Genomic DNA, 11,614 nt, shown 5'->3' with positions numbered 1-11,614 from the left:
GCGCGCGGGCTAGTTCAACCTTCTTTCCCTTCTCCTCAGTCACCCCGCCCCTCGGGTTTGGGCGCGGATCGATGATGCGCCGTGGCCGGCGCGGAAGAGTGACGCCACCTTGGCTCGCGACGGCGGCGGTCGCTGCAGCAGCAATAGGAGCAAAAGCGGCAGCGGCGGCAGCGACGACGGTGGCTGAAAAGACTACGACGGCGGCGGCGGCGGCGGCAGCGGAGCGGGCGCTAGGCGCGGGGGGGAGGGGTGGGCGGAAGGCCCAGGCCGCAGTGGCTGAGGCGGCGAGAGCAGCGCAAGGATCACCGCCCGGCGGTCGCGTTAGGCCCTAGCGGCGCCGGGAGCTGCGCGAGAGTCGGGCGCCCGCGCGCGCGCCGGCTTTCCCCCGGAGATCTCCATAGAGACCGTGACACGCACAGAGGCGGGTGCCCGCGGGCGGGCGGGCAGGCGGGCGGGCTGCGGGGCCCGGAGCAGGCGCCGCGGCCCCTTCTCCTCCTCCTCCTTCTCCTTTCCCCCTTCTCTTCCTCCTCTTCCTCCTTCCCCCTCCCCCCTCCCTCCTCCCGCGCGTTCTCTCTCTCTCTCTCTCTCTCTCTCTCTCTCTCTCTCTCTCTCTCTCTCTCTCTCTCTCTCTCTCTCTCTCTCTCTCTCTCTCTCTCGCTTCCCCCTCGCCGGCCGGGCCTCGCGCTCCCTCTGGTGCCCGTGCCCCGGTGAGCGGGCCGGGCGGGCTCTTGGGCCGGGGCCGGGGGGTGGGGGGGCCGCTGAGGCCGCCGCCGCCGCCGCCGCCTCTCCCGCCCCTCCCCGCCCTCCCTCCTTCCCTTCCCCGCCCCGGAGCGGGAAGCGGCCGAGGCTCCGCCATGGCCTCGGGAGCTGGAGGAGGGGGCGGCGGCGGCAAGATCCGGACGCGGCGCTGCCACCAGGGCCCGACCAAGCCCTACCCGCGGGGACGGCAGCAGCAGCAGCAACAGCAGGTAAGGACGGGGTTCGGGGCAGGCCCGGCCTGGGCCGCCGAGCGGCCGCGGCCTAGCCGAGCCCGGGGCCGGGCCGAGGGGCCACGACTCGGCCCCGACATCCACGTTGAGCGCCCCCAGCCTTGCCCCGTCACCACACAAACCGCTGGCTCCCCCCGCCCCCCCCCCCGTCACCCAGGACCCACTCACTGTCCCCACCAACGCCATCCCCGCAACATTCTTCCTTACTCTCTCTCGACACGTTGTGCCCACCTCCTCCCACACGTCTCCACACATGCCATGACCACCGTAGCATCCACGCTGACCATCCAACGCACAGCCCATTGTGCCTCACACACCCCGTGCTCCCCTCTTTACGTCTTCCACAATAGGCACCCCCATTCCCCTCTTCCCCGGGACACTTATGTTTTCCCAGCCTCCTCTTCTCCAGTACATTTCTGTCTTGTTCAACACACACACACTCCCATTGTGCCCCCATTCCCTAATACACCCCACCACTACACAATATACTCCCACTGTGCCCACTTCTCCATACATTTATCTTCCCTAACACGTGCCTGACTTCACCCACCACAGGCCCCCCCCCCAAAACACTTCCCCCTGTACTCCACCCTAAGTTCTCCTCTTGGGACATTTCTGTCCTCCCCCAACACAACCCCATTATGCCCCCCTCTTCCCCAGTGCACTTCTGTTTTCTACAACACTTACTCCCACTCTGACCCCTTCTTTCCCAGGACACTTCTGTCTTCCCCAACACCCTTCCAGTATGTACAAAACTACCCCCAGCACAACACACACAGGCACTGTCACCCATCTTCCCCAATACACATTTATCTGTCTTCCTCAAGATACATAGACACATACCTGACTTCACTCACATATCCCCGACCAAACCCATCTATCTTCCCTTACATACCCATCTTTCCTTAAACACATTTACTTTGCCTTACACACTCACACACTAACACTCTGTCTCTCTCTCTGTACCTTACACAGGCTAGTTTCACTGACTGCCTAGACACTATAACTGCCCCACACACATCTTCCACTTCACACATGCCTCTTCCCTTACACACCCACCTACATCTACCACTGTGCACATCTTCCCTCACTTGTGCACACATCCCCACACTTGTATAACCGGGACATGTATGGGGACCTCTAAAGCCGAGATGGGATGAGCTCATCAGGCTACTGGTGAAATGCACGTGTGTTAGGGCTAAGTCACACCATTTCCTGATATCTATCCTGGTCTGGGTTTTTTCTTAGTGAATAAAGGAATAGTTAATGACTGTATTTCCAGATCTTTTCTTTTTCCTTTTTTGGGGGGGAGGGATGAGGGAAGAGGAGTGTGTGTGGGAGGGTAAGATATTGGGGTGAAATGAGAAGTTTTATCAGGCTTATTATGTCTTTTGTCCTCCTGGCATGGGGAGGGAAGTGGAGGAAAGAACTGGATATATTTGGAGGGATGGTTTTGTTTCATATGTTTGTTTTCTTTGTATTTCTGTCCCCATTCTTTTAAAAGTTCATATTAGAGCTCACAAGAACCCTGGTCCACGTGGCTTACCTTCTGGGGGAAGGGTTATAGTCAACACTGGCTGTGGGTGTATTTTGAAAATCCCTCTTTTTTTATGTGTCCTGTATGGGTTGGCCATTGCTCTGCCTTTACTTTCTTTGGAGATTGGACTTGGCAGTTCTCCAGAGGTGATCAGGACATGTGGTTTTGATTTCCGGTATTCAGATTTTTGTTGGAGATGTTCTCAAACCTTAGGTACTTTGCCGTGTGTGTGTGTGTGTGTGTGTGTGTGTGTGTGTGTGTGTGTGTGTGTGTGTGTGTGTGAGAGAGAGAGAGAGAGAGAGAGAGAGAGAGAGAGAGAGAGAGAGAGAGAGAGAGGCATGTTTTAGAGGCTAAATAATATAACTACTTTGTATACAGTTGCCAGTATTAGGCAACCTTTGTAAAAGAAAATATTATGGTAGCTAAGCTATAGAAATGGCAGCTAGTCGATCCATGAAAAGTTTCAAGATAAGATTCTTTCTTTTTTTTTTTACTGAGAGGAAGTTAATTTGATTTAGTAAGTATTCCACTATTTAAGATAGAAGTGAGTTAACCACATGAAATTTTAAAGGACTTGAGGTATCAGTACCTACTGTTGAAATGATCAGAGAACTATTGGATCACCTTATTCCAAATAATAAAAGTAATTGGTATTTATATATTGCTTGAAAGTTTTCAAAGAAATTTATGTACATTATCCACTTTGTCTCATAACAACCCAGTGAGAGTAGTACAGTAGATTTTTTCCCATCTTACAGAGAAAAATGAGGTTCATAGGTTGTGACTTGCTGAATTCCATCCAAGTCTAGTACTACATAGTATCTTCTCAAATGATTTGGAATATTAAACAGGTTTAAAAGCTACAGATTATGTTCCTAAATATAGGTTTGAAGAAACCATAAATTTGGGTGTATTATCAACTGGAATTTTAGATTATTGCTTCTTTCTAATTAAATATTCACAGGTCTTGGAATTCCTCTTACCTCTAGTTTTTTTCCCCTCAAGCATTTACAGAAAATGCTTGATTGCCAAATATCTTTTGGAAAACCAATGTGCTTGGTCAGGGAGTCTGAATTTTAATCCTCACTCAGAGGCCTCTGACTCACAGTATGAGCATAGACAAATCACTGAAATTTAGCTTTAGTCTCCTGTTCTATAGATCCCATCTTCTTAAACTATGGGTTGGGACCAGAGGTCGTGAAAAATTTGGCAACAATAAAAGGGTATGTATACCTATATACCTTGGGTGATGTAAATATTTATCTGGTGAAAAAGAGGTCATAAGTGAAAAAAGTTTAAGAAGCTCTGCTATAGACTAGGGAAGGGAATGTTTAGATTGTGTTTTGGCCAGAAGGACTGCTGGGGGGACAAAATTAAGCTTCTGCATAGATAAAATACTCATTAATCTGTATTAATATTAATTTAATCAGACTTTTAGGGGAGAAATGACACTACTGTGGCATCAATCTCAAATAGAAATGGAGACCACTAGCCTATTCATAAGGAAACCTGAGGTTACATCCTGATTTAGAAAACCAAATGTGTTTATAGATTTTTTTTAATTGACACATCAACATACTTAAAATCAGATAGGAATTCCTTTTTTAAAAAAATTTTCTGATAAAAGTATTTTATTTTTTTCCAGTTACATGTAAAAATAGTTCTCAACATTTGTTTATACAAGCTTTGCAATTTCAGATTTTTCTCCCTCCCCCCTACCCTAGACAGCCGGTAATCTGATATAGATTATATATATACATAACATTAAACATATTTCTGCATTAGTCATATTATAAGAGAATAAGAGTAATGAGGAAAAACCTCAAAAATAGAAAAACAACACCACCAAAAGCAAAAGAAATAGTATGGTTCAATCAGAATCTCTACTCCACAGTTCTTTTTTTTTTTTTTCCCCTCTGGATTTGGAGATCCCCTTCCATCATGGGTCCCCTGGAACTCTTCTGTACCATTGAATTGGTGAGAAGAATCTAGTCCATCACAGTAGATTAACATATAATGTTGATGATACTGTGTACAATGTTCTTCTGGTTCTGCTCATCGCACTCATCATCAGTTCATGCAAGTCCTTCCAGGTTTCTAGGAATTACTTTTTGAGTTTCATGCACATCGTGTTTGACAACCTCTGCTCTACAACACCAAAACCAAAGATTTTTTATTAGTAAATTTTGTCTTAAAATTGACAAAACCAAACACTTTTATAACTCTGAAAAACAACACAAGATGTGATTGTATAATACTATTGTTCATTTTCGTTATTTAACATTTGTTAAAAGAAAAGGCCGTGTTCTTTTATTCTGACTAGGTAGTACCAGTCTACATACACTGCGTTAAACCTGAGTTTTGTTGTTTTTATTTCTGTAGTTGTAGTCAGTTGATTTTTTTTTTTGGTTTAGTTTTGTTTTATATCAATCCATGTGTCTTTCAATTGTCATAGTGATATTCTAATATATCCCTATACCACAATTTATTTGGCCAGTCCCCAGTTGTTGGGCAAGTTTCCAACTTTTGTTGTTATAAATAGTGCTGCTGTTAATATTTTAATCCAAAGAAAGCATCTTTTCTTCCTTTCATTAACCTAACCTTAAGATAACACCTACTATTGGAATTGCTGTGTCAGATACCTTATTTTAAGGACATTTCAATAAAAATTACAATTCATGGTATTTTGGTACTAGAACAAATATGCATGTACCATGCTGCTTTCGGACAGATCAATTTAAAAAAGTAGCCTTTTTGAAGAATCATGAGTTTAGAGATGGCAGGGACAATTAGGGGTCATCTAATCCAGCCCTTCCTTTTACAGAGGAGGAAACTGGTCTAGAGCAGTTTAATGACTTGTTAAAGGTCACATACGTAGTAGGTGGCAGACCAGGATTCCACCCCAGGTTCTATAATACCATATCTGTACTCTTTTTACTGTACCAAACTACCTCATTTTGAAATCAGATTTTGACTGAAAAATTTGTTTTGTCCAAAAGAAAGGCATATAAGTAATTACTAACAAGACGTGTGTGTGTATACATATATACATATATATGTGTGTGTGTGTGTGTGTATGTATATATATATATATATATACATACACGTATATATACATACACACACATATATATATGATTAAATGAGTTGCTATATAAAATGTCTCGTGCCCCCTCTTTCTCCTCCCCCCCCTTTTCCCCTGAGGTTTTGAATAAAGATAGAGGTAATCTGAGTACTTGGAAAGAGACTTGGGCAAGACCTGAGTTCACATCCTATAGAAACCACTTAATAGCCCTGTGATAGTGACCCAAGTTACTTAACTGAGTGATTTCTTTGTTATGCCCTCATTTGTAAAATGTTAATTTGCCTGCCTTTTAACTGCTTGGGGGTTAAATGAGACTATATATATAAAAGTTTTCTGAAAAAGAATGTGATATTATTAACCAGCTTTACAGAGAAGAAAACATAGTTGCTTAGTATTAAAAATTGGAAGTTCCCAACTTAAAACTCATGGAGTGCAGAAAATGAACAGTGAAGAAATTAGTCGTTCTTCCCCTTTTAGATTATTTGGTACTAAGTGGTAAGTGCTGAATAGTGATTGAAGAAAGGTCATGGGTATTGAATGATTATGTCCATTTTGCCTTAAATTTAGAACACCTGAAGATATTGAGTAGCTTCTTTCTTTGGTCCTAGCTGGGATTTTGTGGATGTGTAAACTACCTGCACTATCTTTTGGGGGCCGGAAACTGTGAATGTGTGGCAGCTGCTGCTGAGTCATCATGAATAGCAAGATGCTTCATGACATGGCATGATTTGTGGAAATTTTTACTCAGTGATGAAATCTAGTTAGGAGTTTGGGGGTTTCTAGGTAGATATGGTTAAGTTTAGTAAATGTCCTGAGTTGAGGTGATGGGATGTCCTGTGAATTCAGTCCATTTAAAGGATATTGTTACTCATTTTCAGTTGTCCTATTAGTTTAGCCCAGTGAATTTCATTCTTATGTTCAGTAGGCACAGCCCAACTACTGTAGAGAATGTGGGGCATTCTTAACACATTTATTTGTAATTTTATTAATTTAAACCATGTCAAAACACCAACCTTTTGCCTAGTCCTACACATATAAACCTTTTTCATTTTGATATTTTCTTCACCACATTTATATAATATTATATTTGTGGGGGGTGGGGCAGTGAGGGTTAAGTGACTTGCCCAGGGTCACACAGCTAGTAAAGCGTCAAGTGTCTGAGGCCAGATTTGAACTCAGGTCCTCCTCAATCCAGGGCCAGTGCTTTATCCACTGGGCCACCTAGCTGCTCCCTAATACTATGATTATTCTATCTTTGATTAAATTGACATTCCCAAGCACTGTCTTTGTTCATTCATGAGCTGAACAAAGTAACTCACATTTTAGGAGCAGAGGTGAGTACAAATTAGTGGACACTTTGTCTACTCTTAAGCATTTGACCACTTCCACGTAAAAGGTGGTGGTGGGTTTTTTTTTTTAATCTCATAAGTTTTTATGAAATGTGTGGTCCATTTTTTCCAAGGTCGTTTTGGTGCAAACTATCAGGTCCCAAAGAGTCCAAACTCAGAACAGTTATTTTTGGATGCCAGGGTACCAAACTATTTAATAATAACTCTAGTACATCTGTAATCTCATTGACATTGTTGCTCCATTGAGGCATATCTAAACCTCTCATGTCTACCCATTCTGTATTATTCTTAAATAAATTCTCCCATAAATCCCTTTTAGGGTGGGGAGGGGTATTTTCTTTGAGGTTTTTTGACATCACCTAGTTGCCCATGGAACTATCCATAGGTTTTCTAAAAGCTATCTCTTAATCTGTTGCTACTTAAAGACCAATTTAATAACAAAATAGTATAGTATAGCAAAACTAGTATTGTACAGCTAAAATTGGAGACCCTAAGGAACAGGGAGGGGGACCCAATTACGTGGTGGTAGAAGGGTGAAATTTGAGTTATTGTCCTTCCTCTGTCATGTTTCAAAGGTCTCATACTACTGCTATTGGGACATCGTGTTCTGGAAGACTTTCTTATCATTTGTGGTTCTAGGATCCCACATATCTCACTAAAAAAAGTCAAGCAGTTAAAGATGGCAGAATTCCAAAGGGGGTGGTCGTAGATTGCTATTATTCTTATGATGCCTCGTATATAAAAAATTAGTATATCCTATATAAATAATATTCCTAGTAGGTAAACATTATTTTTTTAATCTCCAAAGTGAAAAGTTAAGTTGTTTTATGAAGGCAATGTGTGAGGATTGGGAAAACCAAAACTTTTCAGTTCTTACTAAGCAATACAGACAACCCAACATTCTTCTCAGTGAGATATTATCTTAGGGGCAGCTAGCTAGTGCAGTGGATAAAACACCAGCCCTGGATTCAGGAGGACCTGAGTTCAAATCTGTGCTCAGACACTTGACACTTACTAGCTGTGTGACCTTGGGCAAGTCACTTAACCCCCATTGCCCTGGGTGGGGGGGAGATGTTATCTTAAATTTGTCGTCTCTGGTTTTCTTGTTCTTAGATATTAGTAGTTCCTTGGGTAGGAATTGATTTGTCTGTATTTCCTGCACCTACCACTGTGCCTTATGAATAGGTGTTCAATAATTGATTGCTGAATTGCTTTCAGTGGTTACTGAGGAATAACTTAGAAGAGGTTAACATAAAATTGAACTACTTCTGGCCAAATTTGGCTTCCTATTTTTAAAAAGATGCTGTACTAAGCAGATGAGATTTTTGAATTATTTTCTAGATAATCCTTCAAGTTAGTTATGTTGTTTTGTTTTTGTTTCTCTTAAAAGCAGTGTGTTGGAGTTTTAAAGTAGAGGATTCCAGAGTAACTCTCTCATTTGGCAAATACTATTCTAGGTTTGGAGTTTATAAATATATCATACATCCTCCATAACCAACTCTGCTGCTTCACCCAAGCTAGAGAGACCAGGCTCTAATCAAGTGTCTGTTGTCAGAATACTAACCTACCTAATTTTGGGAGACCTTACCTTAAGACTTGAGGGGAGGGGGTCGACACATCAACTCTTGAAGGTTACCTATCTCCTTATGGGAAGGTTGCGGTGAAGGACCCACATTGATGAAATTATAGATTGTTTAAGTATATTTTATGTATACATCCAACATCTGGGTGAAACCCTAAAACACTTGAGCATTAGTAGTTACTTTTCAGCATAAAAATAATTTTTTAAAAATAGCATTCTGAAAATGAACATGACTGTTTTGAAAATGTGTGTGTTTATATATATATGTACATGTATATGTATATATTTTAAAATTAGAAATGCTTCACAGGTTAGAGTGAAGTGGGGAATTCTGATTATTTAATTTTTGTTTTAGAACTTATTTTTAAAGTCTTATATACTTTAAGGGCTTACCATTTGAGTACTAAATTAGGTCATTATATAAATGTAGATATTTGAGAAGATGCTCAAATTCTAGTTTCTTAGTCTTTTTTGTAATTTTCTATCTTTGTGATAGATGTGAGAAAAGACAAGGCTGTAGGGAAAGAAAAGGATGTGATTAAAAATTCTTGGCATAAGGAGACCTTCAAAAATGTAATCTGGGTGAAGAGTAGGGGAGATTTATTTGAAGTTTAGAAGATAGTGAGAAGAGAAGGCTTAGAAAGGACTAAGAAATAAAGGGAGCAGGTAGGGTCTACAGGCCTGGAGAACAAAGGCTGTAAAATGAGTAGAAAGAAATTAGAGCAGCATTGAAGTCCAGGGCATACTGCCCCAAAACCATAAGATGAAGCTAGTATTTGATATGACAGATTGGCTGAATAAATGAAATTATTTGAAAAAAGAGATTTTGTCCCCCCCCAAACAATGATGCCATTTAGTGTAGATGAAATCAAAGAAAAAGGTTTTAAGTAGGAGAAAGTCAAGTGGAGAGAACTGATGATGGACAGAGTAAGCTTTGTATTTAAATATTGGGGAAACTGAGAATAGTATCAAGTTACACCAAGGTTGTAAATTGGGAAACAATTAAAAGGAAACTTATTTCTCATTTCTTACTATATTTAAAGTTGATTTTAGTCTTGGATTTATAGGTAAAGGAAAGTAGGAACAGAAGTAGAACATAGTTAATTAGGGAGTTTCTGGTTCACTCTTTTAAAATTGTCCTTAGTTACTTTATAATTCTTTTTTTTAATTGCTTTTTTATTTTTCAAGTTATAAGGATTTTTTCATTAATTTGTCCTTTCTACTGCCTCTCTACCTCCCAGTCAAACAATTTAAAACAAAAATACCCCCAAACAAATCCCTAAATACATATCTACATAGTCCAACAAAACATTCCCACATTAATTGTCTGAAAATGTCTTTCTGTATTTAAAATATATCACCTTAGTTTATTTAAATATGAAATTCTGGCATTATATATGAAAGTTAAATGACTTTTTTTTTTTGGTAAGGCAATCGGGGTTAAGTGACTTGCCCAGGGTCACACAGCTAGTGTTAAGTGTCTGAGGCCGGATTTGAACTCAGGTACTCCTGAATCCAGGGCCGGTGCTTTATCCACTGCGCCACCTAACTGCCCCAAATGACTATTTTTAAAAATAGTTACTAGTTCATTTTTATTAAGTAATATCAAGAACAAGAGCTAAATACTGTTAATTTAATGGAAAAATTATTCCATTCCTAAAATTTATGCTGGTGAATATTTTAAAAGTTAAGGTATTACTTAAATTTTACCCAAAATGTAGTTTTCCTTGAGAATCTCCAAGAAGTCCTTAAACATTTGAAACCCCTTTTGACAACATAGATGTGCTTTGTAAATAACTAGAATTTAAATAAAGTTGTTAAAATGTTTTGTATAGTGAAGCAACAAAGATAATTTTAAAAATGAAAAAGTTTCAGTGCTATTGTGCTTCGTGTTAGAGTTACCTAGTAAATCTTGTTAAGCAAATGTATTCATGTATTTCTATTTAAGGGATAGATTTGTCCACTGATGACCATTTCTAATTCCTCAAGGTACTTTCAGGACTTTCCTTCATACTTACTCTCTTAGTCTTTGTCAGTTCTTATGCAGTTGTTTTTATTTTATAATTTATGTTGTTATTTGTATCTCTAGCTTATCTCTCTTACTAGATTTTTTTTTCCTGAGGCAATGAGGGTTAAGTGACTTGCCCAGGGTCACACACCTAGTAAGTGTCAAGTGTCTGAGGCTGGATTTGAACTCAGGTCCTCCTGAATCCAAGGCCAGTGCTTTATCCACTGTACCACCTAGCTGCTCCCTCTCTTACTAGATTTTAAAGTCCTTGACGGCACTATTTGTGTTTCGTTCATATGTGTATCCCTGGCACCGAGTTCTGTGACTTCTTTTTAGTAGGTACTTAATACTTATTCGTTGAATGAAATGGTTTCAGACTGATGTGGAGCAGAAAACTGTGAGAAAATAATGGGGTTTGGGGACTCCCCAGAGGGCCCCCCACCCCAGCCAGGCCTGACATTTCTTAAGGTCAGCTCAGAGTCCGGAAGTTACCTCACTTAAAGACCACTCCTACCTGAAAGCCTTGTTCCCGCCAGGGGGTGTGTTCTCTGAACTCTGACCTCTGCAGGGTCTATTCACTGGACTGCCATCAAATCCAGTGAACCAGTAGATTTCAGTGATGCTAGCCAATTAGCTTTGAACTACGTGTGTGGATGGGCTCTGCTCCTGCCCTCAGTGAGCTTGCACAGACACTAGCTCTCTTTGATTCAGAACAGCCGCAGCTCATTAGGGTTCCCCACTTTCTCTCTTCTCTCCCTTCTATTTCCTAGCTAGGCTTTCCTGTCTTTCAGAGCCATGTGCACTCTCTTTACAAATACTTAATATGCTTTAATAGATGCTTAATGCCCCCAAACTGGTGCAGTAGCCCCTTATTTCTAAGTAACAAATATATGATAGACCCCAGCTAAAATTCCCTACACTTGGGACAGAAAAAGGCAACCACATATAGTTTTGCTCACCACAAAACATTGAATTTGGAATGAGAATATCGGAGTTTGAGTTTCAAGTTTAGACATTTCCTAGTTGTGGAACAATGGGCATGCCTTGCATGTATATTAATATGT

At 41.1% G+C, this 11,614-nt stretch overlaps 1 protein-coding gene across 2 annotated transcripts in view; it reads left to right on the top strand.

Moving 5' to 3' along the window:
• The first annotated feature begins 766 nt into the window (after window positions 1–766).
• Window positions 767–11,614, top strand: part of NUP153 (nucleoporin 153) — an 80,410-nt gene continuing 69,562 nt past the window's right edge. Inside the window, exon 1 of one of the 2 annotated variants that reach the window (XM_043975004.1) lies at window positions 767–968. In XM_043975004.1, the coding sequence (XP_043830939.1) occupies window positions 855–968 (114 nt within the window). In that variant the 5' untranslated portion in view covers window positions 767–854. The remainder of the gene's footprint in view (window positions 969–11,614) is intronic. The other variant, XM_043975005.1, reaches the window with a different exon arrangement.

Source organism: Dromiciops gliroides, chromosome 1 (genome assembly GCF_019393635.1).
Source record: "Dromiciops gliroides isolate mDroGli1 chromosome 1, mDroGli1.pri, whole genome shotgun sequence".
Classification (NCBI taxonomy): domain Eukaryota; kingdom Metazoa; phylum Chordata; class Mammalia; order Microbiotheria; family Microbiotheriidae; genus Dromiciops; species Dromiciops gliroides.
The sequence above is the reverse complement of the archived record's forward strand: the minus strand, read 5'-3'. Positions and strand labels throughout refer to the sequence as shown.